This window comes from Typha angustifolia, chromosome 15 (assembly GCF_048772165.1).
Source record: "Typha angustifolia cultivar Huaian chromosome 15, ASM4877216v1, whole genome shotgun sequence".
Lineage (NCBI taxonomy): Eukaryota > Viridiplantae > Streptophyta > Magnoliopsida > Poales > Typhaceae > Typha > Typha angustifolia.
Genome location: NC_133253.1, coordinates 2840471 through 2865909, shown reverse-complemented (window position 1 = coordinate 2865909; position 25439 = coordinate 2840471). Strand labels below are relative to the sequence as shown.

The window sequence follows — 25439 nt, the reverse complement described above, 5'->3', positions numbered from 1 at the left end:
CCGGTAAATCGATCTCTTCCATGCCTACCACCGCAAACGTGCTCCTGTTGTAAGAACGATGTTCCTCGTCACCCAGCAATGCCGTCTCTCTACACCAGCGAGGACATACCTCCCCTGAACCCGGCCCATGAGATTAAGCATGGGAGTCGCCTTTCGGTCAACGGCTCGTCCAGACGTACATGTTGCCGAAGCCAGAAGGCTTTGCGGGGCCGCCGATCACCTTGACGGCGGTAGGGTTGGGCCCGGAAATAGTGTCATGTATGTAGAAGTGAAGTGTATGGCAGATGTCGTGGTTACATTTCAGAGTACTCTAGTGCTTGAGGGGATTTGATACAGACCCGGAGACAGAAATTCGTGGAACTGCTTAGCTGATGTTTAATCGAATTAAGGACTGACAAGTATTATGCCTGCAGTAATTTCCGGCAACCATGTTTCTGACATCAAACGACTGGAGAGGATCAAACCGAGGTAGCGACAGCTATATATCTACCATGTATAATACTGTGGTAATGGCAAAGCCGTACCCTATTTGACTTAACATATAGGATATTACCAAAACTAATAAAGAACTAGATTCAAACAGTGATAAGAACTCGTTTCCAATCGAATCCTTCCAAAATATTAAGCTGCACAGAGTTTACCTTAAAACTTTCAGAAAAACATTCGACAACTGATTAGCTATTTTATCTTGTGTCTCGAGTCCTTGTTCGCTTGGACTAGAACTTCCATATATATATATATATATATAACAAATGTCAGAGAGTTCAAATATGCTAGACTAATTTATGAAACCACCCTTAACAAATCAATTTGGAATAGCTGATCAACTTGTGCAAACCACTGAACTGAGGTTAGAATCTTTTTGCCATTACTATCATAAAGAGGCCACAACTGATTATCTGCACAATTTTAACTGCAAATCCAAGTGTCCAAATGATCTGAAAATGTTTGGTTAGAATGATTTAAACAACATGCACTTTGATCACTTTGGCAGCGCTTATACTCTTGCCAAACTATGGCTTTGTGTATCTGCAGAAGGCGGTGAAAAGCAAATAGTATGTTTTGATTTGTATGCAGCAGTATTGCATGTCTATATGTATGCATATATCCAGTAGCTTTGTCAATCTAGCTGAAAGCAAATATCAGCAAAAAAGTGTAAACATCTTCAGACAGATGATAGTTAAATGTACAAAGTACAAACATGACAATGACATTTTTGATATGTAAATTTTTACAGAAAAAAAATATATAATAAGAATATAGAGAATTTTACCTCAAAGAGGAAGATATGATTGCTGTTTGGCATCATTTGGTTGCAAGAACAGTAAAACTCACTTTGGCAGACCATATTAGCCTTGAGGTTTAAACCTTTTGCCCCACTTAAGGAGTAGCTCCTCAATGTCAGCTTCCATTCTAGTACCTCTTCCTCCCCATACCAACATGTGAGCCAGGTCGCCCATTGATCCTCCCTCCACTTCATGCACAACCCTGAAACCCATTCTTGTGTAGAACCTAACAAGCTAGAATCCAAAAACAATACATAGCAGGTTAAATATCATAACACATATATTACACACCACATGTGTGTGCAAGGGGAGATTTCAATGAAACTCTCTAGATTCTATGTATTGAGCCCATTAAGAACTTGGTAAAATGAGTAACTTTCGGTCTAGGTTAAGCAGATAAGTTTTTTGCCAACTCTAATGTAGTCAAGTTCGTAATAAAAATAATTTATAGCTTCTCCCGTGTGTCAGATAAATGATATATTTTACATGTTACAAAAATGATAACCTTTATACGCATTCTTTTAATATTAAAACTATTTTAATTGTTCACTAGGAGCTTTCACAGGCTGTAACTTGTGTTATTTTCTTTGAAACTTCATGAATAATTAGCATCAGTTGATTTATGGCTGATAAGCTTCAAGGCCCTAGTTCATCCTTCTCCTTGTCTCCAAATTGATCTTCTTTTTTTCGGTTCACATTTCCTTGATATTTCTGATTTCCTATAGATAACAGTTTCTTTGGCCCATTGTTATCATCTCACATAGGAGTACTATGGCTTATGCTAAGGACTGTTTCTGGTGGTTTTGGCATTTTTTTTGTTGAAAAGGGTTGAGACAAGCCACTTCCTAGGGCTGAAGTTCAGCTAAAGCTCTGAACCTCACTAGCAAGATAAAACATTAACAAAATATTTGTATTCTAAATCAAGCATGTGCTCTATCAATCAGAACTGGCAGATTTGCACAATTAATTCATTGAATAACAAAAATATGCACATTCTTTGACCATTTATTTTATATCTATTCATATATTGCATCTTGTTTAGTGCAAACAACTCTCCCTTTGGCAAAGCAGCTGCAGTATCACCTTTCCCTATGAAATATGCAAATTGCAAAGTGTCATGGGTGATATTGCTATGTAGTGAGTAGTGACCCTGAAGCCTGAGCATGCATGGTTCTTCTATTCTTGGATTACCTTGAGCAAGACACTAAACGAGCTCAATACTAGTTGCTTTAATGCTAAGTTTATGAATAGGAACTACGCCACTCCTAAACTATCAAGTACTGGTCCTGAAAGAGTGAGAATGTATTCCCACAAAACCAGCTCCAATCCTAGAGTACATTCACAAGTAAGTTTGACTCGTAAAAGTAGAGGGCCATAATTTGTTTTCTCCATGCTGATTGATTCCTGTGGACACATCTTCAAAGATATCTTTCCTACCAAAGCATCAAATCCTATTAAAAGAAAAGAGACCTTCTCTTGTATTTCCTTAAGAATAACCTGCAGCACCTCAATATATTCCCTAACCTTCTTGAGAAGTATCTCTATCTTTTCCTCCACATTTGCTAGAAATTGGCACTATTATAGACATCATCACAGCTAGAACTTTTGCTTTGCCACGCATAGCTACTCCACCCTTCTCTATGAGCTTCTTAAACTTTTATAGAAGATGGTGAATTAAAATAGTATTAGCAAGTCCTAAGTTTGAATCTACCAGACCTATCTTTTATTAAAGTATGAAAGTTTCACTATTTAATTCAACACCTTGGGCCTGTTAAAATGTCTCCAGGTTAGAACTGAGAGAGCGTTAGAATTTGAAAGATTAAAACTGCTGTTTCTCGACAGCTAAAGATCTTAGGGAAGTTAGTGAACTAACGACTGATGACTGAATCTGAAAGACTTACTCCTTTTGTCACTTCTGCAAAGTGCTATGCCACATCTTATGTAAGTTCCTATATTACGGCTATTTAACATGAACATGAATTGAGCAATTAGGTGCAAGCACCAAAAGCCAAGCATTCCACCCTAAATTCTTTCGAAATTGTATGCACAACTGATCCATTTTACCACCAAGTTAATTTTTTTCTAAAATCCCATAACAGACAATTGCAACAAATCTCTGGAAGGGAAAACAAAAGACATTTCATCAAACAACTGATTAGCAACAACTACTACACCGACATTTTGAAGAAAAATGATACCTTGGAGTGATAAAGAGGCGAGTCATTAATAGCAAGTAGTTCGGCTCGGACGCAACCCGAATCGAATCCATGTCGAACAGCAACAGCCCCGAGGAAGAGCCCCAACCCGAAGATGGACCGGTCCATTCCCAACGTCGCCCGGCTCATCCGGATGGAGTCGAGGTGCAGAAGTTTGCCCCCCAACCACGGCCTAATTACTCCCTCGGCCTTCCCCAGCTCCGGCACCGGCGACGACGGCTCGCCGGAGGGCTCGGCACGCACTTGGAAGAAGGGCCCCACCGTGCGGAGTCGGATGCGAATGCCTTGCGAGCGCGACGAGTCCATGATCTCGGACATGGTGGGAATTAGGGAAGGGTTTGGGGGGTACTTTGGGGAATCTTCTTGCCTTGGGTTCGAAGGGAGGAGATGGGAACGAGGTAGGAAGCGGGAACTGGACGCCATGAAGGAAGATGAGAGTTTTTTTTTTTTTTTTGCTGTGAGAGGAACTAAGATTAGCTAGGATCAGCTCGGCCAATTGTGGCTAACAAGTGTCCAAAATGATAAGGCTTAACAAGTCTTCCGGCGCGCCATTGCCCCTGCCTGCCACTGTGTGCCGCCTAATCGTCGAACACGATTTTTCTCTCTAAACACGTGGGAGTTCTTTACCTTTTCAAAAGAACTCAAAATAGAAAGACATACGGTTATTAAATTTCTAATTTTCCACGAGCTAACTCCAGCCACATCCAAGAATTTGAAGCCTCAAATGCTATTCAAATTTTTGAAATTTTAATTTCGCCTTATAAAAATTTAATCTAAAAATTAAAATTGTGTCTATATTTTTATTAAATAACTTAGTTAATTAATTAGATATATAATTAGTTTTACTAAATAATTTATTTTCTAAAGCTATTAGTCTTATTTTAAAGATGTTGTTGAGAATTTGTACCATATTTTTTATTAAAAATAATAATATTAAGAAGAGCTATCAAGTAATTTAAAATGCAATACATAAATACGTATTTAAAGAGTCCAATTCCACCATAAGCTCCGCTGTTTGGTGGGATTAGCCTCAAATCCATTCTGAGAATATTCCGGACTCCGGAGACCCACTGAACAACACCAACACCATCATCCCTGCACAAAGCTGCCCCGGCCCCATCCATCTTGATAACAATGATAAGCCGCAGATGAATAGGCACCGCAGAAGTGGCCTACTTGGACTGTGTCACCGCCTCACCGGCTTAGCATTTGCCCACGTGCTTCGCGTGAGCCTAGAGAAATTAATATCACCACCAAAATCCACCCTGTTGCACCGCTTATACAACAACCACCATACTGTCGGCCTAATACGGGCCTTCACTTGCATATTCCTGTCAGGTTTAAGACCCCACTCCTCCATAATCAGTTAAGACTAACCGTCAACAGATACTATTTTTTTTCAAATAATTTAAGACCTCAGAGGTTATACTATGTACAGATGCACTTTAGTCTTACTAAGCTCTAGCTAAAATATTAGATCATTTAGTTTAGACTTTAAGTTATATGTATCGTCGAGCTATTATTTTAAATTAAATATCGTTAAGATATTGCTCCTAGCAGTTATGCTATCGAGTTACTCTTCTAAGTTATCGCACCGCTGTTAAGCCACTAGTATTTTTATATTCAGAAAGGGTTGAAAAATTATCCAACTCATATATAACCTTCCGGCTTTTTAAAAAAAAAAGATTAAACTAAATCACTAAATAATTTTATTCATAATAATTATTGATATTAGTGTCTAAAGGGATGTATTCTTTTATGGGTTGAGGAGGTAAAATTAGATGGCTGATTAGGGCGAAGAATGTAGGAATCTCCTGCGTTGAACTACTTGATAGCGCTTAATGGGCTGTTAAGTATGTTAAATATTGGAGGGCTTTACTGCCGATGTATGGAAATGGTGGAGCAATAAATATAACTAGTGCACTACACGTGCACTAAGCATAAAATAGACCAAATCGTTTGCTAACTAACTTGTTCAAATGAAACCCATCTATCTGTGCTTTTGTGGTCAACTGAGCCGAAGGTAATAAGGCCAAACTAGTACTTCACTTGGCCCAATCACTCGGATCGCTCTAGAACTTTTTTATTTATTTTAATGACACCAAGTGGATGCCTCCATAATTGGATTGATTGTAAATCACATCAACTACATGCTGACTCATATATTAATTTACTAAATATCATCTTTAATACGACAGGGTTCGTACAGATAACATTTATGGTGGAACTCGACCGCTTTACTGCACTGATCAACCATAGTTATATAATACAATATAATATAATATAATATTTTTTTCCCGATCATGATCGAGATGCCCAAGAGAAAGTGCCCCCACCGCAACGTACGCATAAGTCATTATTGTGCACTTGGTTGAGTGGTCTAAATGCGAGTTAATAGAGATGTTTCTAGCTTCGCTCAAGAATTCTAACAGATGAGTTGGTACTTCAATCATCTCCACTGAACTCACCGAGTGATCATGGTAGTGAGTTATTTTAAGCAAGCTCGAATGCTCCATGATTGGATATCCAAGATACAGTGGCTGAGACACATCACTGAAAATTATATAGTCTGATATTGCTTTCAGTTTTTTAAAATACAGGGTGGCGGTGGTGCTGCCGACGGTGCGCCGGTGGGATTGGCGTGAGAGATTGGAGAGGAGACGAGAGAGATAGAGAGAGGTGAATTAAATATTTAAGAGGAGATGAGGAGTAATATAAAATTTGAGGTGGTGGGTTTTAGCTATTGTGTTTTTGGGAGGAAAGTGAGATGTGAATAGATTATAGGGGGGTGATGGATAAACGTTGGCTCGGGAGAAAAATGATTATAAATTAGGTATTTTACTATTGTGCAATCATATTCTATTATTTTATCTATTCTTTATTTTAAGATTTTTTTTAACTTGATCTCTATTTTTTTCTAATAATACTTATTTAACACTATTTATTAATTTAAACGGTATAAATAAAAAAATATTTTATTATAATACATGAAATAATATCTAAATTACCTATGAAAGAGGGGGTAGAGAGGAGAAAAATTAGTGTTTTTGATCGGTATTAGTTAGTTAAAATAATATTAAAGTGTTAAACGAAAAATATAGAAAAAAAATAAAAAGTCGAGTTACAAAATCGTGAAAGACGAAGTGTGAATTATTGAATAGGTAAAATACAAAGAGTAATTTATAAAGTATCTTTATTAAATTTTATTTTGACTCTTGCAAAATTACTACTATGATTTGTTTTTAACATAATATTCCAAAAAAATTACTAATAAAGTTAACAACTACATATAAATAACTATTTTTCTTTAATTTAGAATGTAAAACATTTAGTAATAATTTTTATCTTACATAGAAGAAAATATCTTTTGCTACTATAATACTGCATATAATATTAGATAGCGTTTAAATTATTTATACAAGGGCAAAATAAATTTTTTTCTAAGTTGTATTTTAATTATGATTAACTAGGTTTATCTAATAGAATGATATTTTTTGAAAATCACAATAATTCCAGTTGCAATTATAATATTTTAAAGAATACAGCGACAATTATAATATGTTTAAAAAAATTCATTAAACTTATAAATTATATATATTCGTGCCAACTTCCAGCTGCTTTGTTTATCTTGACATGACTACTTAATAATATACATATACTCGGATATAGAAAACAATAATTTCCCTTCTCGCTATATGATACACACCTCATAATCCATTAAGCTACCTCATCGATCATTTTCTTAATGGTAGTGGACTTTATACACGCGCAGTAACACGTGGAAGTCACACTCCCCGATGTGAGATTGGTTGCATCCTCCTCTGAACCCAAATCCCAAATTGGTGCATCCTCCATTAGTAAGTGGGGAAATTTTAATTTCCCCTCCATATTGTGGTCAAGTTTTTTGTTAAATATTTTAAACCAATTTGCGCCATTTTTTTTTTAATCAACTATAATAATCTAAATCATACGTACGAATGTCTAGGAGATTTTAATCCGTGATTCTTATCACAAGCCATTTACTCTAAGAAGCCTTTTAAGTTCTTTTTTTTTGGGCACAAATAATCGATTTGCATAAAATTAGGTACTTATATAAAAAAGGCTCTTCAATTTTTATAATAATTTGTATATAATATGGAAATTAAATACACTTAATTTTAAGCTCTTGTTTGCATTGAGTTTAAAGGAGTCATTTAATTTGGTAACCAAAATCTATTCCGAATAAGTAAATGAAAATAAATATTTATTTATTTTTCTTCGAAATCTAATATATTTTTTTTACTTTTTTACGTCACATCAAAAGTTGTTGTACGGAGGAGATTTTTATATAATATTTAATTTTAAGAGTGCTATTTGCCATACTTTTGGGCTTCCATGGTAATTGTTCCCGAGAGATGGATCTAAATCAAAGGGAGGGCATTAAACTCGGCCAAGGATCTAATCTCACCGATTCCTCCTCTTCCTATAAATAGCCGATTTGATCGATCGGATGCTTCGGCTCTCCTGGCGGGGAAATGTTCGCGCTTTCCGCACAATCCCTTCACCGGCCGCTGCCGTCAGCGGTGATGGCGGTGAAGGAGAAGAAGAAGAGCAGGAATCTAGGATTCGGTGTGGGGAGATCAAGGGTTGGGTACCGGATTGCGGCGGCATTGCCCGAGGAGGACGAGAAGAGGACCGGGTTAGCGAGTCGGAGGAATGAGAGCCGTTGTGAGTCGGCGCGTCCAGGTATCTTAATCACTTAGTTTCATAGTGGATTTCTTCTTGATTCGACGAATCTGATGGTTAATTTATGCAAGAATCTCCTTGATGTCTGTGGTGATATTTGAATATTGATGATGGGATATTCTGTTTGCTGGTGTTTGGTTTGGACTTTAGTTCAAACAAACTCATCTTTGTGCTGCTCTTATTTTGTTCAAGGAAACAGGGCAGATGCTGCCTTTTGTCAACCAAAAAAAAAAAAAAGATGCAAGAATCTTGCAACTTGAACTTAATTCGTTCGAAAGTTGCTTGATTGTTGGAATCGAATCCGGAAAGCCTTTTAATTTGATACCTAGGGAAGCTTTTCATCTTTTTTTTTTTAATTTTTTTTTGAGAGAGAAAAATGTAATTAGTTTCCAAATGCTTCGGGACACTAATATAAATTGGTGGGCCCTTTGACGTCGACGGTGATACTGATATATGTATGCAAGACGTGAAGAACAGTGGGTCCATACAAGTCTGTACTGTGATCAGCAAACGAAATATTAGGATAGACGGGATAGGAAGCACAGAAGAAGTTGGGCAGGCTAGGGAGACAACTTTGGGCCTATTCTTCTTCTTTAATTTTTTTTTTCTGACAAAAGGCAAAACCCTGTTTCATTGAAACATACAAACACATCCAAACCTTACAAAATTGGGCCATACAAACTGATCATTGCATATTTCACCCCCGGAAAACCGCATAGACCCCAACATTACAACAGAAACTATCAACAAAACCACTAGGGGTTATTGACAGAACATATAAAACTGAACAAGCAAACACAATAGTATACTAAACAGTACTTTAACCAGAATTCAGAGAGATAACATTCCCAGCTAAAACAAGTAAGTATCAGAATTTAAACTCCAATCGGTCCAGAATCTCCACATCCACCCGCTGAACCAACTTCCTCACTGTTTTAGCCACCTCCTCTGGACCTATTATTCTTGATGGAAGTTTTTGTGAATACATGCAGGAAGACAAGTTTTTGGTGGCATGTCATAGATCAGAAATGAAATACTGGGAAAGGGGAAGATCTAGTTTAAGCTGGTTGGACCTTACCAATGAGGATCATAGATAATCATGTATTCAAAAGTACATAAGAGGCAGGTGTGTGCCCATGCTGCTGGCTGTTGGATGGACACAACATACTTTGATTGGATAGAAAGAGTAAATGAGATTCTTGCCATTTGCTGTATAATTAATGGTAAGTATATGGAGATTTTGAAAGGGTAGATATCCATTTAATGGCTTGATTTCTCTATTTCATTATAAAGCAAAGCAGAGATCAGATGCTGAAAACTGGTACCTAGGATGCTAATAGGATTTGAAATATGTAAGTGGCATCTCAACATTAAGCAGTTAAATTCCTTAAAAGTCAACAATACTACTTGTTATGTCGATCTTGTTCTCTGGGTTATACAGAAAATTTAAGTGATCCTCGCAATGTAGAGGCTAATATTTGCTTGGTCATATTTTTTGCTAGACATGATCAAAAAGGTTTTGATCTGCTATGATGCGACTCCCAGTTGGCCATTCAAAACAGAAGTGGTACAGATGGTTTCAGTTGAGAGGATGTGAAATACATAAATTTGTAAAGGATATATTAAGCAGTTTAGTACTAAAAGAATTAAAACTGAGACATTTATATTTTATACTGTGAAACAGTTGATAATTATGATACCAAGGGGAAAATGAAGCATACTGGACAGTGTGTTAATTATGGTGATTTAGGAAAGTTTTTGATAGTGCAATTCAGGTAACTCTTGCATTCATTTTGTAAAGCCAATACTGAATTACTGCTGTTAATACCTTGATTAACGGCTGAATCACTAAATTGCACATTTCAGTGTTATATTGTTTTTTTTTATCATGTCCCTTACCATGTTTTGTCTTCCACAATAGGGATAGATAACCTTGTGACATCAAATGTTGGAATGTCGACAAACATTTTATGGCATGATTGTCCAATTGGGAAACTTGAGAGGCAAAAGTTACTGGCGCAAAAAGGATGTGTCATATGGATTACTGGACTAAGCGGTTCAGGTCAGTCGGTTTGTTTTTGTTGTCTTTATCGTTTATATTTTTTGTGCAAAATGATATTTGTATACCTTTATATGTGGTTAAGATGAACTATGATGCCCATTTAAACATCCTAGTTGATGCGTTATTCTTGTGTAGACACATCACTTAATACTTTTTTAACTTTTTCTTGAGTATACTACTTGAATTATCCATCTTGTTGTCTGAGATCCCATCTGAGATTTATTGAGAGCTTTTCCTGCATCTGATTTGGAGAACTAGATATAGTTCATTCATCATATTTTATCTATTCTTCTATTATGAGTAGTTAAATTTTCAGCCAGTACAGATTTGTTCACTATTGACTTCTCAGGTTGAACTATGGGTTGCACTCTTGTAATTGGTGTTAAATGTTGTATCCACAAGAGAAAATTACATACCATTATAAACTCACAATAGAAACCAAGTACTCCTACTCATCTATTTCTAGCTTCAATGGTAAAGCATAATTTATTATATTGGTATACATTTGTGTCCGGTATGTGGCAACGTGACATAATAGAAAGATGTTCCACTTGTAAAGTACAAACAATTGAACAATTACAATGCAATGATGTATCTCCATCTGTGATAACAATGAGCATTCTGCCGCTCATCAGCTTGTGTAAGAGTAATAATATCCTCTTGCAAGCTAATTATCAAAATTCTGTGCTATACAAAAATTAAAAATTATGTCCATATCAAAAGGAAAGAGCATGCATAGTGACATACACAAGTTAATTTCTAGATGTTTTTTCTTCTTCTTTTTTTCTTCCTGTTACCAGTTGTTTTAGCAAGCTGAGTACCTTTTACTGCCAATTGGAATCCAAAGAAGAGGAGAGGCATGCCCGAGGAAATGAAGAGGAAAGAATGAACAGGACTTTTCTATTCTAAGGTTGACCAGCAAAAAAAAAAAAGAATAGGGAGGAGAAAATTACTGGATTGCCTAGATGACAGAAAAAAGGAAGCGAAGAGAAACTTTGGAGCAAATAAGAAGAAGAAACTCACATAATCTCCAAATTTTAATCCTGGAAACAATAAAATTGTCCTGTACAAGCCAAACTTTATATCCGTAAAGAAAATCTCCCTAATTCCGGGACTAAACAAAGGTAACTTCAGCGGCCTGATTTATCGTCTGTATGGTTAACATGGAAACCTTATTGCCTCCATAAAGGATTCCAGCCCATCTTCTATTCCCCTCTTTTAGCATGTGTTGGACTCCATTTACCCTGAAAATGAACAAAACCAGGTGACAAATGCCACATCAGAGTAGCTCATTAAAGAGAAATTTCATTGGCTAGGTTTTGATTTGTATAAACTGACAAAACATCAATGGAAAACAAAAACAACTCTTAAATTATGGTTCAGTCCCTGATCAGCCTTCTGTTAGTGATATGTTAATTTTGTCTTGATCCCGAGTGTGTTCTCAACAATAGAGCTATTATCGAGGGAAATCTATCTCTTCTCTTACATGTGAGCACTTTTCTTATTACAGGGAAAAGCACGCTTGCATGTGCGCTGAGTCGAGAGCTGCACTGCAGAGGATATCTTACATATGTTCTTGATGGTGACAATCTCAGACATGGCCTAAACCGAGATCTTAGTTTCAAAGCAGAGGATCGTGCAGAAAATATACGCAGAGTTGGTAAGTGAACTTTTGTCATTTGTCATTTGTCCTTTTTCCTGCCATTAACAGACAGAATGCAACTAACTTACATATGTAAGCAGAAATTTCCATCATAGTTTATCGTAAGCTTGTCTCTCTGATCAATTGGCTTTTTATGGTTGGTTTTAGAAGTTCTCTGACATATCTGTGTCCAATACTCAGTATGCTTGATAAGTGGGATTTTAAAGATAATATCTGAAAGGACAATATTTAAGGTTTTTTTTCTTTTCTTTTTCAAATCTTTCTGCAGGGGAAGTATCAAAGCTCTTTGCAGATGCTGGGGTTATATGCATAGCTTGTCTGATATCTCCATACAGAAAAGACCGAGATGCCTGTCGTGCTCTACTTCCAGATTCTACTTTTATTGAAGTAATTGCTTAATTATATGTACTAAAATCCAGATGCTAAAGGAAGTTTTCTTTCTTGAGTGATTTAATAAGACAAGTTTTTTAGGTTTTCATGAATGTCCCACTGGAAGTTTGTGAACTAAGAGATCCCAAAGGCTTGTACAAGCTAGCACGCTCGGGAAAGATCAAAGGTATGCTGCCGTTACTTATCAAACTTTACTTTAGGTGCATGGATATCTATTTATTAAGATTTACAAATAATAATTTTGTTGAAATAGAACTAAATACAGTTATCTTCTTCCTTTATTTTGCATATGGAAGTTAAATTTGGTTGACCTGCAGGTTTTACTGGAATAGATGATCCATATGAGCCACCCTTGGATTGTGAGGTGAGTTCATCATTGCAAAGAAAAGGGGTACTGTGATTGTCATGGGCCTGACCAATCTAAGACTAAGATCTTTTATAGTTTTACATTCTGACTAGATCCCATTATTGGATGAGCAATAAATTGGCATCAAAAGTTAGTAATACATCATCATCTATATTGGTTTACTGTTTCTAAAAGCAGTATCCTTCTTTCCTACTATAAAAAATGTTCAGTTAGGTCATTCAAATGTTCCAGGAAGTCATTATTTCTGTAGATTGGATATATCAAAACAGTGAGCATGTGGTTTGCTGAATCAAACAAATCAAGGTGAGAATTAATGAAGGTATATGTCATATAACTTGAACTATGAGAATACTTATCGAGCCAAGAAAGGTGACAACTGTACGATGAACCAGTTATTGTCCAATATCTGTAAATTATTTTTTAGTTTTGTTCTTTTTCTTAGTTTATTACACTGAACCATGGATATTTTTCTCAATCAAAGTGTAATAGAAGGTGGCCTTTTGAATCAATGTTGAAAATTGTTGTTAGTATATATAGAAAGTTTACCTTGTGGCACATAACTTGTACAGTTGAATATTTGACAAGATGAATCTGTTAAGAACTTGCATCTCTGAATATATTAGCAAGCATCGAGGTCATCTGTTCCTAATATAAGTGAATCATCATACCTATGCTATGCTTTTCCTTTCCTTTATGCTTCCAATATTCACTGGTCCAGCTCTTCCTGTTTCTCTTTTAAACATCTCTGCTCATTTTTAAAATTTTGAAAGAAATAAAATGGAAGTTATACTTTTCTTTCTAGATTTATAAAGAAAACATTTCAGTTAGTTGACTTGTTGGTTGCATATTGTGTCGGGGAGTCATGTTTGATGCCATACTTCTTTTGATCTTCATGTGCGTGCAGCAAATCAATGTTCATTACTGTTGATGAAGTTGAAATTTTTTGCTTTGCTTTTGCAGATAGTAATTCAAATGAAAGATGGGGGGTGCCCTTCACCTAATGCTATGGCCGAGCAAGTAATATCATACCTCGGAAAGAATCGATTTTTGCAAGCATAGATTGATATACATGTGTTCACAACTTGTGAACCCATTTGACACTCTTCAGTGCTGCAAACGACAATAAACAGGAAGCATTTGCAGCAAAAGTTGCACATTGGTCACTAAACCATGACAAAACATGGGAAAATGGTGTCTCTTCAGATGTATCTGCATAGTGTTCTCTTCCAATAGTCTCATTTTTTTGTTTCTTTTATGCATTTCAGTGAGCCTGTCATTTCTATTCATTTAATTTGGTACAAAACGAGTGTATCAGAATTTGTTTTATTGTCCTATTATGAGGATGGGGGTATTAGACAATTATATGATGGAAAAGGAGGCGACTTGTATTGCTTACCTTTTGAAATGTGTCACTTGCGAGTGTGTTTGTTTTATATTAAGATAGCAGTATTGTTCACCGTCTCGGTTTAATTAGAAAAGAAGTTTTAATTTATATTAGAACGGCTTCTTGTTGTCACATCATTAATATTAGTTTGGAATTTATAATAATATATGACCATTACAGGTTACAACTGCACTGTCTTGTTTAATAACCTTCAACAGCTGTTACATTGCCTTAATACGGATGTAAATATAACCCTTATATCTTGAAAACAGAGGAGAAAATCCATTAGCCTATAAAGTTGTTCTTAGCATGTTCCAAAATCTCTAGAAAACGGAAAATCAATGTAATCAGACAGCAGTAGCCACTCAGAAAAATGGGGTAGTGAAAGTAATGAGATGCCTTATATATTGAGGTTTAAGGTCCTTTATAGTTGCAGGCATAATATTTCTAGATCCATAATCAATAGGAATAAGTTATTCATTCAATGGAGTGTCAAAGAAGAAGAGAAAATATGAAGCATATGGTCACAAAGTAGGCATGTATGAGAGACTATATATATATATGGAATGATTCATATTTTCTTCTCTACTTCAAAAGGTTTTTCTTTTTTTTCTTTTTTGGATGTTCTTTCAGTTTCCTTCTTGTTCTGTGATCCTAACCCAGGTATCAACCACATAATTATGTTCTGTTTCCTAGTTAATGTCGGGCAGCTAATCTCTCGCCCACTTAGCTGCTCATGTATATAACAGCTCCTTGCTAGAAAAAGCATATGATAAACTCAGGGCGGTTACAACTTTCACTGCCTTGAAATGTTGAAGCTGAGTATATAGCTGCTTCAATTTGGCTTTCAGCTTCACGTGGAGCTTTTCTTTGTTGTTCAGCTAGCCAGAAGCATTGACTGTGAAGCACTGATCATGGCTACAGTCTTAGAATTCTTAACTAGAAAAGTAGTTCAGCTACTCCAGAAGCCTTGACAGTAAAACAGCCTGAATTGGCCTCAATGACACCGGCGTGGATGAAATCATAGGCAGTCTTGAAGATGGCTCAGACATCTGTGCTTCCTTTGCTGACCTGCAGCCAAGCTGGGAAACATGGTAAGTATGATTATTTAGCAGTTTTGAAGCTAAAATACTTGAGCCACAGTTGATGGACTATGAGACTAGAGTGAACATTTGGTTGTAAGATATTACCAGAGAAGGCGTAGAGCTTCCCTTTGTGCAGGTAGATCTTGTGTGACACTTTGATGGGATTGTCTTCAACGAACTTTCCGGTAGCTGAATGATGACCATCCTCTTAGACTGCTGTTGAACTCATACTTTCACCTAGATGAGCGTCTCCTTACAACCATTCCCCAAAGAACAGTGGAGACCTCATCAAGGTGAAAGTATCAGTAAGGTAATCCAGATTAACCATTTCACAACATTATCAAAATACAAAGAAAGAAAATGAACAGATGAACATGAACAAATCATGCAGGTGCGCAAGAAGACTGAGATTTCAAGCTGTAGATAACCACGGTAAGTCCCTCCCAGGTGCAAGGGTCTCCCTCCAGCAAATCAGACCAGGGTTCCCATTTGGCTCTGCTATTGAAGAGCAAATCATCAATAACATTGCTTATCAGAGCTGGTTCGCTTCTCGTTTTACAGTGACTACCTTCGACAATGAGATGAAATGGTGCAGTATTGAGTATGCCAAACGCAGATATGACTACTCCTAACTTCCTAAGCTGATGCAATGCTTGCCTTCGCAAAGAATAACAAAATTGCTGTCAGAGGGCACAATGTTTTCTGGAATGAGCCCATATACCAGATCGAATGGGTATGGTGGCTCAACAACCAACAACTTCAGAATGCAACAATGAGGCAGATAAAATCCTTATGTCAGTATAGGGAGGTCAGATCATGCTTGGGGCGTTATCAATGAAAACCTCAATTTCTCTTTCTTTGAGAGCAAGCTAGGTGGAGATGCATCTTCAATCTTCTACAAGGAGGCTCACCAGCTAGACGCCAACAAACTGATGTTTCTGAATGATTACAATACATTGGAAAAGCCTGGGATGCCAAGGCAACACCAGCTAAGTACCTTCAGAAGTTAAAAGCAGATTGTATTCTATTGTGGCAATGGTGCGAAGATGGCTATAAGGCTGGAAGGTCACTTTGGCACACCAAACATTCCTTACATGCAATCAGCTCTGGATACTCTTGCAGGAGCAAAGGTGCCCATTTGGCTTACAGAAGTGGATCTTGCTGAAGACCCAAACAAGGTACTTTCATAACTAGTTCCTAATGGACTCTGATGTCAATACTCTCTCGATGGTAGGCATCTAATAAATAATAAAAATTATAGCTTATGAGTTCCTGCAATTGTGCTTCCAAATTTCTAATATAAAATTGGTAGTAGGCAAACTATTTGGAAGAAATCTTGAGAGAAGCTTATGCTCACCCAGCTGTTCAAGGGATTGTGATGTGGGCAGCTGGCATCCAGAAGGGTGTAACATAATGTGTTTGACAGAATGAATTCCAGAACCTTCCAACCAGAAATGTGGTGGACAAGCTGATAGCCGAGCGGAAGAAAAGACCAGTAGTAGGCACTACTAAAAGTGCTGGTTACTTTGAAACCATCTCTTCCATGAGATTACTTTAAGCCACACTTCAGAAGATTTCTCCTCGGTACAAAGCCTGAAAGTAGACTCAGGATCTCAGTTTGATTATATTATTCCGTTCAAAGCAAAAGCATTTGAGATTAACAAATCCAAAACTGGCTAACTACATTTTCTTAAATCCTAATATTCTCAACTCTCTCATCATTTTGATTGTGTGATTGTTATAGAAAGAACAAGAAAATTACCAAAAACAAACATAGATTGGTGTTTGGTTCATTTTTTGTACACTTCTGTCAAACCATGATTAATAAACTCTGTAAACAAATGCCAACAGGTGAGACCAATGGTATGCTATTACGGGGGAAGAACTGTTGAAGAAGCTAAAGAACTGCAAAATGAACTCCCAAATGATGATCAAACAGAATTATTGCTAAACCTTATCATTAGACACCGGAATAGCTATTCATAGATTAGCATGGATTCAAGGAGGATGAACTTCCAATTATCATGGCAAGAGTTCTTGATACCATCATAATTAAATCTTTCTATCCTTATGTTACTCTTGTAGTACCAAATTATGAGTTTTTACATAGTTATTCAATTATACTTTTATCAAGCAAGATAACATTCTCATGACGAAACCAGAATATTCCAAAAACTTTGCATTCTTATACCGGCACTTTAAACACGCTCTTTGCACAGACTTAAGGGGGTTTCAACATTTTCAATATTTATAACAATGATATGACCAAATTCAATAGTAGCAGGAATACTATGAATATGAAAAAAAAAACCAGCTACTGGAAAGCAACTTCATGTTTGTTCTCTATTTTTTTTATGCTCTAAATTTGAATATAATCCATCCTTTCATTTGCTCTTGTTCTGCATCTTTAAAGACAGACATATGCAAGTATATAAATCTCATTTACCTTGCAATTGGTTTTCCAACTAACATTATAGAGATGAACAGGACCACTCTAGATTTTCATTACTTAAAATAACTAGTAATTCGACTATACTTCAGTGGAAATGGATAGAAGAGTCAGCAATATCTTCAATAAAGACTCAGAAGAAAATTTTGTAAATGAAAAGGGCATTGCACAGAGCCGCAAACAAAGAGCAGTTAAAAAGTCTTTGTGATAAAATCCTACCAGTACCACTAAAATTATTATTTCTAACTAACCCCAATAAATACTCAGAATGACATGAGCAGAAACAAGCAGAACAGACATTTCCAGGAACTTCTTTCACAACATAACATTAAGAAATGAAATAAGCAACACTTCTTTTTATAACTTTGGCAGAGTACTTAATTTGATTAAAGAAATATGATGTAAGATGTGAAAAAAGTTACCATAAGATATCCATCTTGCTGATGGTGGATTACTCAAAAAGCTTATTATTCCAGATCACTTTTGAGTACATTGGGATAAGCACTGCAAAATCTTAATGCATCTCTATTATTGCTTCACCACAGATGACAACCATCTGAAAGTGTTATCCAGACCAACACGTGCAGATTAACTTCTGTCATATTAGGTGGTCAAAAATTTAAATCAGACTTTAATCCCAATATCTGCATCAGCAGTTCATTGAAGACTACCATGGTTCTAAATTCACTCCATGATTAAGTGGTCCACCCACAATAGTAGGACATATAACTTTTCAATCATTTAACACCTGAAAGTGGAAAGACAGAGCCATGAACAAATGGAGAGAAAAAAAAACCAAACTTAAAGATAGACAGATCAATAGCAAGGAAAATAAGCAAGTTGACAATGTAAGGCATTAAATTTAATACTACAAAAGTGACTCCACATGGAATATGCTACTGTATTTCTGTCAGGAGCGAGATTATAGTTGGAAAGCCATCATTTGCAAGTCCACAAGAGCATAAGATTTTGGTAAGGTTCAAATGTTATGAGAAGTCCAACTAAGTAAAGTAGAGAGTGGAGCATCCTGGACATAGATACCTAGACAAGGTTCTTCACTTCTTTGGATGTAATAATGTAAACTGTCCATTATTTAAATACTAGGGAGAAAACATGGCAATTATCAATTGTCTATTACACCCTTATTCTTGTTAAAACTCCTCAAAAGCCCACCCTTTAAACTTTATCAGTGATAAAGGAGGGATGTTGAAAGGTCTATTTCAACAATTAAATCATAAGAACCAAAACTCCCCCCCTCAATTGAACAAGCCATTCTCCTTTAATTTTAATCGTACTGCTTTCTTTCTCAATCTACTGTGAGAGAAACAGGATTTTATGGACAATCTGTCTCACTTTGCCAATGCAAAAAGTTGCATCCTCAACTTGTGTTCTCATCATCTTCCAAGAAACTGGCTATAATCCTAGTTAAGATAATCTGATAAATTTCTTGTTTGCCCACAAATTCTGCTTCAAATAATCCTTGAAAACTAGGTACTCAAAATCTTGCCTGAATACCATCAGAATGAGAAAGAAATAACAAAGGCAATCAAGCAGTACGTCGCATAGAGAAGTTATTAAAGCATTTATACAAAGGGATTCAGTCCAGCATCAGTCCACAAATAGTTTCCTGAAGCATGACACAATCACAGTATATTCACCTCTGATCACCAAATGATAATATCACGGCTTGCAAGTTTTCATAACAATTTAAGTTATTTCTCCATTGTAACAATAATGTGTAGATTATTCAATATTTGCATAACAAAGTTTTTGTGTTTATGTATAAAATTCTCTAAATGTTTCATGATATTTCAAGCAATACAAAGATTCCATTTCAGGGAGTAAGTATTGGACCAAGGGAAATTGAACCCCCATATAATATTTCATGTTGTTCACAAGTTTTTATATGTTTCTTTTTGAATAACCAAAAGAACATAAGAAAAAGATACAGGCTACAGCCACAAAAATCAGAAATGCTGAAGTGAAGTTAACATCCCTTCACTGTGTTGTTACTTCCTCTTCTCTTGCCACTCTGTAGTACCTAGATCAGACTTCTATGTTTCTCCTAAAAAAATGCAAATGTAATAACAAAGATCTAAAAGAAGATATCTGGTGAATAATAGGTTGCTAGAAGTGTTGCCTATAGGTCCAGCCCACCAGTGAAAAATAATCAAATAATAATAATAGAAAAAAAATGAAAATTGCAATACAAGGATAAAGACTACAATGGATTTATGGATGTAAATTTGACTACTTACCAAAATTGTACTTAAATTCAGTTTATCTCAGCTCTTACCACAATCAAAGGAGGTCTGATCAGTTTAATGATCAAACATCAAGATGTTGTTTCCCTTAGGAGCATGAGATACATCACGGAAGCAAGTTGGCATGATAATCAGTTTTATCCAGGCCCTTTTGTCATCCTTTTCTGCCTCTTGATAAACCCATCCATCATAGTAAGATATGTAGAGCTATTAATAGGAATGCCCTTCTGCATCATTTCTTCCAGAACAAGCTTAGCTTCTTTGAACTGCCCACTACTGCACAACTCATTAATGCGATCTGAGTAGGATCCAGAGACAGTAACCTCTGAATATTCCTCTGCATTTGCATCTGGCTTCTCTTCGTGCCCCTTCTCTGTTCCTACTGCAGAAGAAGCCTCTCCTGATAAAAGAAAGTTGAACTTCTCAGGCAATGTACCACTCTCAACCAACTTAGAAAGCATGTCCTGTGCTTCTTCCAATCTTCCTGACTCCGAAAGAGTACACAAGACCACATTGTAAGTACAAGCATCGGGATGCAATCCCTTCTCATCCATGTCAGCAAACATTCGTAAAGCAGCATCTATGTCCCCCTCTTTGCATAGGCCTTTAATCAGAGTGTTGTAGGTGATCACATCCACTTTCTTCCCTTTAGACACCCATGAATCAAAGAGCTTCACTGCCTTGTCGACTTTGCCACCATTACAAAGCCCATTCATAAGAATATTGCAGGTGATAACATTAGGCTTGAATGAATTCTCCACCATCTTATTATGAAACTGGAAAGCTTTCTCTAAGTCTCCTTCCCTACAGTACCCATGAATAATGGTGTTATATGTAGTCTCATCTGGCACCAACCCCACCTCCATAAGCTCATTCAACTTCCTAATAGCCTCATCAGTCTTGCCCATCTTGCAGAGCCCACTGATCACCGAATTGTAGGTGGTGATGCTCGGCATTATCTTCCTCTGATTCATGTCATCCCACAGCTTCATTGCTGCCTCTGGATTCTCATCCTTGAAGTATGCAGAGATCACCGTCCCATAGCTGACCTCATCTGGCACGAATCCTCGCTTGGGTGGGCTTCGGAGCATCTCACACGCCTCGTCAAACCTTTTCTCCTTGCAGAGGTTGTAGAGCAAAGAGTTGAGAGTGAAAGTGTCCATCTTGAGGCCTCTTCCCACCATCTTATCCATCAAGATGAAAGCTTTCCCAAACTCCCCCGTTTTGCAGTAAGCACTGATCAAAGTGTTGTATGTAATGACATCAGGGGACAGCCCCTCCTCTTCCATCTTCCTCAAAGTACTCAAAGCCTCATCTAACTTCCCCTCCTTGCACAGTCCTTTTACCATAATGTTATGGGTTACCAAGCTAGGCCGCACCCCCCTCTCCCGCATCTCGTCGAGCACCTTGAATGCATCTGACCCGCTCCGCCACTGGAAACAGGCATCAACCAGCGTGTTATACGTGACAATATCCGGCATCGCAGTGGGGAGCCTCTCCATCTCTCCCTTAAGCCGGAATGCCTCATCGACCCGCCCCTCGCGGCAGAGACCCGCAACAAGCACATTGTAAGTCCAGAGGTCAGGAAGAAACCCCGACGCCGTCATCAGCTCAACAGCCCTAGTGGCCTCCTTAATCCACCCTAGGCGCGAATAAGCAGCAACAAGAGTATTATAAGTAGAGCGGTTCGGCGCGATCCCCCGGTCCTTCATGTCGGCGAGGAGGCCGCGCGCCTCACGGAGCATGCCGCGCCGGCAATACGCGTCGAGGAGGGTGTTGAAGGTGATCGTGTCGGGGGAGCAGCCGAAGCCGGACATGGAATTAACGAATTTAACTGCGTCGGGGATGCAGTTACGATCGCAGTGGATCTTGACGAGGATATTGAAAGTACTGACATTCGGGGTCACGCCAAGGGCGAGCATGTCGCGGAAGACGGCGAGCGGGGAGGATAGGGCTGTCGTCGTGGACCGCGCTAGGGCGGAGAGGAGGATGTTGGAAGTGAGGAGGGACGGGCGGAGCCGGCGGCGGCGCATGGAGTGGAAGACTTGGGCTGCAAGGTGGGGGTGGTTGAACTGGGAGTAGGCGGAGACGGCGAGGTCGAGGAGAGGGCGTGAAAGGGGCGGGAGGTGGGGGGACGCGGAGGGGTGGAGGAGGTGGCGGTGGAGAAGGCGAGATGGGTCGAAGGGGATGAAGGAGAGGATGAGGGATTTGGCGTCGGAGAAGCGGCGGAGGCGGAGGAGGGAGGGGAGGAGGAAGAGGAGAGAAGGGAGGGAGACGGAGACGGGGTGAGAGGGGAGGATGTGGTGGCGGAAGAAGGACAGGAGAGGAGAAGGGTGGGAGAGAGAAGGGGAGGAGGCGGCGGCGGAGACGATGGAGGGGAGGAGGGAGGGGGAGAGGTGGGGGAGAAAGGGGGAGAGGAGGCGGGAGAGTGGTGGGGCAGAAGGGGATTGCGCGGCGAGAAGGGCAGAGGAGACGGCGGCGATGAGGTCGGAGTCTTCCGGCGAGAGGGGTGGTGGCGGTGAGAGTGGCTCCATTAGGTTTCTGGGGAGGGAGGGTGTAGCCGACATTAGTGCTCTTATATATATATATATGGCATTTCGAATTCTAAACACGTCGGAATTCAAAGTTACAGCACTCTCTCACAAGTGCTAATTTCGAGCTGAATAACTCCTAAATTTGTTTTCAATTTCTTTTAATTGCATCGATGTAACAGAAAATATATTTGCATGTAAAGGACGTAAAGTTTTAGCCTTCATTTCAAACGTTCGTGTAGGGCAATAGACTGAAAAAAATGAAAGGAAAAAATAAATCGTGTAGTTGGAATTTAGAAATCAATTGGTGACTTTGGAGATAATTTTTAAATTCTAAAACTACCTTACAATCAATATGTATGCCAAAACAATTATCATTAGCGTTGCTGTGAACATAATTTGAACAATTAAAAGAGACAAGAATTTGATGAGAATGACAAATCTTCAAATGAGAGGCTATCATCTCATCATTCGATTCATAAATTATGATTTGTCTGAGACTATAGCAAATACAAGCATTTTAAATAAAAACTCCAATGATTCAATCTCAGACAGTACAAGAAGATGGCCTGCATTTCCAGTAGGCTGGATGCCAAATGAGGTTGAAGTTCTAAAAGTGCTTTCTTTAAACCATTAATGCTATCACCAGACCGACTCGATCCACATGAGAATATGGGAAGTATTTATATGAGAACAGTAGCCAACTCCAAGGAATTAGAGATGATGTCAATCTTCCCATTCAGCATCTTCAATGTGTCCGAGTTCTCTCCTGCAAAGCAACACTTTCATACTCCCGTTATAATCGTCTGATCATATACATATTGCTACAATTAAATAACTGTCTAACACCATTCTCAGAGGATTCATTGGAGAAATTGGTGGCCCTTGCCTTCCAGTAAAATAAAAATGTAAACGAGGAAGTACCAAATGACTCCAAGACTAACCTGCATTTCTCTAGCAATTGAAGGAAGCCATTTCTCTCCCCTAGTCTTTTTCAGTTCCAGAACTCTTTCTTCCTCTCTCTTAGCTGCAGCCTTCGCTGCAGCTTCCTTTGTTTCAAATCGAGCCAAAGATCTCCGGCTTGCTTCTCTTGCGGAAGCAATGACATCATTGCCATCTACCGCAACTGACCGGAATTGGCGTTTAAACTACAATTAGGATGGAGATGAACATGATCAATGAAATTACATCAATTTTCGGGACAAAACTCTTAATGGATAGGCTTGAGCCTTGAAGAATGTGAAAAAGAATACCGGACCTTCTTTGATTTCTCATCAATTTCTTCCCCAGGTATAATTCTCGGCTTCTTTTGGGGCAGAGAATATTTATCTGGTAATATAGTCAAGCTTGAATCAATTGAGCGAGTCAGAAATAAGTTTGCTTTACAGGCAATGATGGATAAGATAATTGCATTTGGATAACATACCTACAATTTCAATTGTTATGCCAGGAGGTGCTCTGCTAAATAATTTAATCCCACCTCCATTAGATTCAGTAGTGTCACTCAAGTGCAGACTGGGGTCTCTAACTATTTCAATACTCTGGTCCAAGAGATCATCCAAAAGCCTTTGTGCCTGAGAAAAGTCACTAGTGGTTACACATAATGAAGCAAAGGACATTAAAAGGGCACAATATATTGTACAGTGTTAGCACCAGAACATTCAAGTCAGTACGCAACTAGAATGAAGAATTGTCAAGCTTGGTGGAGGTAAGCTTTTAGCTTGAAATAAGGGTAGCAATAACACGAGAAGATAGATACATATCTGACATGTAAATGAAGGGAAAACTCGTAATAGAACTCTTTTCAAAGGTTATCTATCTTTTCAGTCCACATGTATTGCTAAACACATAATAAAAATGAATATGAACAAATCAATATTTATATAGTAAGCTCACAGATTACGAGAGGACAGAAATAAGTCAATAGCTACAAACCTATTGACTGGTTCATTGTTGCTAAGCCCCTCAATCATTACTTGCTAGAGCAGATGTTAGAACTAGAACACGAAGTAACGCCAACAACTAAAATAGAAGAATGAAAGTTTGTATTCTTCAAATAAACGAACCATGAATCTGAGTAAAAGCATTGGTAGAAAACATTGTCAATGACACTTGAAGAGTTATTACAGACATGTGTGCCTAAGTGAGATAACACTTGCCACAATTCCATTCCTATACACAAAGAAAACAAATAATCGGATAGCTTCCTCCTTCCCAAAAGGACACCCTAGATAATAGAAAGCAATGACACGAATCGACCCATAATATAAAAAATAATGAAAAAACCACCTTTCCAAGGTTATAGCTATCTACAGTACCTTGATCTGGTAGAGTTTGAGTCCAGGGGTTTGCGGCTTATTCTTCCGCTCCTCGTCGTGGAAGTCTTCCAGATTCGACTTCCCCATCTTGGGCCGGGTATTGGTGGTGCCATTCGAGTTTGGGAGGACGGAGTCGATGGCGGCGACGGATTCAATGGCCGATCTCCAGTTTTCGTCGCCGTCTTCCTCTCCGCTGCTGCTCGATGGACTGCCGAGCCCCATTGCGAAATAAATCTCTCCTGTTGCGCCTCTTCACTCTTGCCGTCTTGCGCCTTCGCTTACTATTGCGTTGGTCCTAACGGATTCGGTTCTGAAACGATCCGAACCAGATAGGACCCGCAGGTCAAGGCCCGACAAGAGCCTGACCCGTAAATATCGAATCCTGACCTGATCCGCAATTAAGCTTGATAGCGGATTCGGGCCGAGCAATCCTAAGAAGGTGCAACCCATAGAAGCGAATTTAATAACTTTTTTCTTTTGATTTACTATGATTTAAACATCTATCATTTGTCCATAACATTTAGATTACATCCTAGGTTAATTTTAAGCTAGTCGCATTTAATAATAATAATCACTACAAAGTAAAATTCTAAGAGGTTGTTTAGTTATGAGTTTTTCCAAATGCTACATTAATAGATACAATATTTATTTTATAAATTATTATTTAATTTGGTTCATCAAACTTGAAAAATAATGCAT

At 38.0% G+C, this 25439-nt stretch overlaps 5 protein-coding genes across 13 annotated transcripts; 2 read left to right on the top strand and 3 right to left on the bottom strand.

Annotated features, from left to right (window-relative positions):
• Positions 1 to 374: 374 nt before the first annotated feature.
• LOC140779657 (uncharacterized) lies at positions 375 to 4092 on the bottom strand. 4 transcript variants are annotated; one of them, XR_012107381.1, is made up of 3 exons: positions 3485 to 4092; positions 1274 to 1520; positions 375 to 1129 (listed from the first exon to the last, which is right to left on the bottom strand). XR_012107381.1 is itself a non-coding variant. In XM_073124845.1 (2 exons), the coding sequence occupies exons 1-2, from the start codon at positions 3923 to 3925 to the stop codon at positions 1350 to 1352; spliced, it is 612 nt and encodes a 203-aa protein (XP_072980946.1). In that variant the 5' UTR covers positions 3926 to 4092; the 3' UTR covers positions 375 to 1349. The 4 variants fall into 4 exon arrangements, 1 of the variants encoding a protein (XP_072980946.1); XR_012107382.1 differs by having other exon boundaries at positions 375 to 1125; XR_012107383.1 differs by having other exon boundaries at positions 375 to 407.
• Positions 4093 to 7884: 3792 nt separating this feature from the next.
• LOC140779642 (adenylyl-sulfate kinase 3-like) lies at positions 7885 to 14114 on the top strand. 3 transcript variants are annotated; one of them, XM_073124816.1, is made up of 8 exons: positions 7885 to 8227; positions 10149 to 10289; positions 11800 to 11949; positions 12221 to 12339; positions 12424 to 12508; positions 12660 to 12706; positions 12941 to 13012; positions 13670 to 14114. In XM_073124816.1, the coding sequence occupies exons 1-7, from the start codon at positions 8017 to 8019 to the stop codon at positions 12995 to 12997; spliced, it is 810 nt and encodes a 269-aa protein (XP_072980917.1). In that variant the 5' UTR covers positions 7885 to 8016; the 3' UTR covers positions 12998 to 13012; positions 13670 to 14114. The 3 variants fall into 3 exon arrangements, with proteins under 3 accessions (XP_072980917.1, XP_072980916.1, XP_072980918.1); XM_073124815.1 differs by lacking the exon at positions 12941 to 13012; XM_073124817.1 differs by lacking the exons at positions 12660 to 12706; positions 12941 to 13012.
• Positions 14115 to 14633: 519 nt separating this feature from the next.
• Positions 14634 to 22450, bottom strand: LOC140777358 (uncharacterized). 4 transcript variants are annotated; one of them, XM_073121408.1, is made up of 5 exons: positions 19886 to 22450; positions 18050 to 18375; positions 16536 to 16771; positions 15284 to 15676; positions 14634 to 15175 (listed from the first exon to the last, which is right to left on the bottom strand). In XM_073121408.1, the coding sequence occupies exon 1, from the start codon at positions 22423 to 22425 to the stop codon at positions 20029 to 20031; it is 2397 nt and encodes a 798-aa protein (XP_072977509.1). In that variant the 5' UTR covers positions 22426 to 22450; the 3' UTR covers positions 14634 to 15175; positions 15284 to 15676; positions 16536 to 16771; positions 18050 to 18375; positions 19886 to 20028. The 4 variants fall into 4 exon arrangements, with proteins under 4 accessions (XP_072977509.1, XP_072977507.1, XP_072977508.1 ...); XM_073121406.1 differs by having other exon boundaries at positions 15284 to 15673; XM_073121407.1 differs by having other exon boundaries at positions 14634 to 15164; positions 15284 to 15673.
• On the top strand, positions 15547 to 16858 carry LOC140778564 (endo-1,4-beta-xylanase 5-like). The gene is given in 7 exon segments (XM_073123355.1): positions 15547 to 15819; positions 15822 to 15994; positions 15996 to 16356; positions 16494 to 16563; positions 16566 to 16602; positions 16604 to 16707; positions 16710 to 16858. Coding segments are annotated over 7 exon segments (1167 nt in total).
• A 364-nt stretch (positions 22451 to 22814) lies between the features above and the next one.
• Positions 22815 to 24982, bottom strand: LOC140778783 (uncharacterized). Its single transcript, XM_073123646.1, has 5 exons — positions 24741 to 24982; positions 23849 to 23996; positions 23681 to 23751; positions 23367 to 23570; positions 22815 to 23191 (listed from the first exon to the last, which is right to left on the bottom strand). The coding sequence occupies exons 1-5, from the start codon at positions 24960 to 24962 to the stop codon at positions 23171 to 23173; spliced, it is 666 nt and encodes a 221-aa protein (XP_072979747.1). The 5' UTR covers positions 24963 to 24982; the 3' UTR covers positions 22815 to 23170.
• Positions 24983 to 25439: the final 457 nt, after the last annotated feature.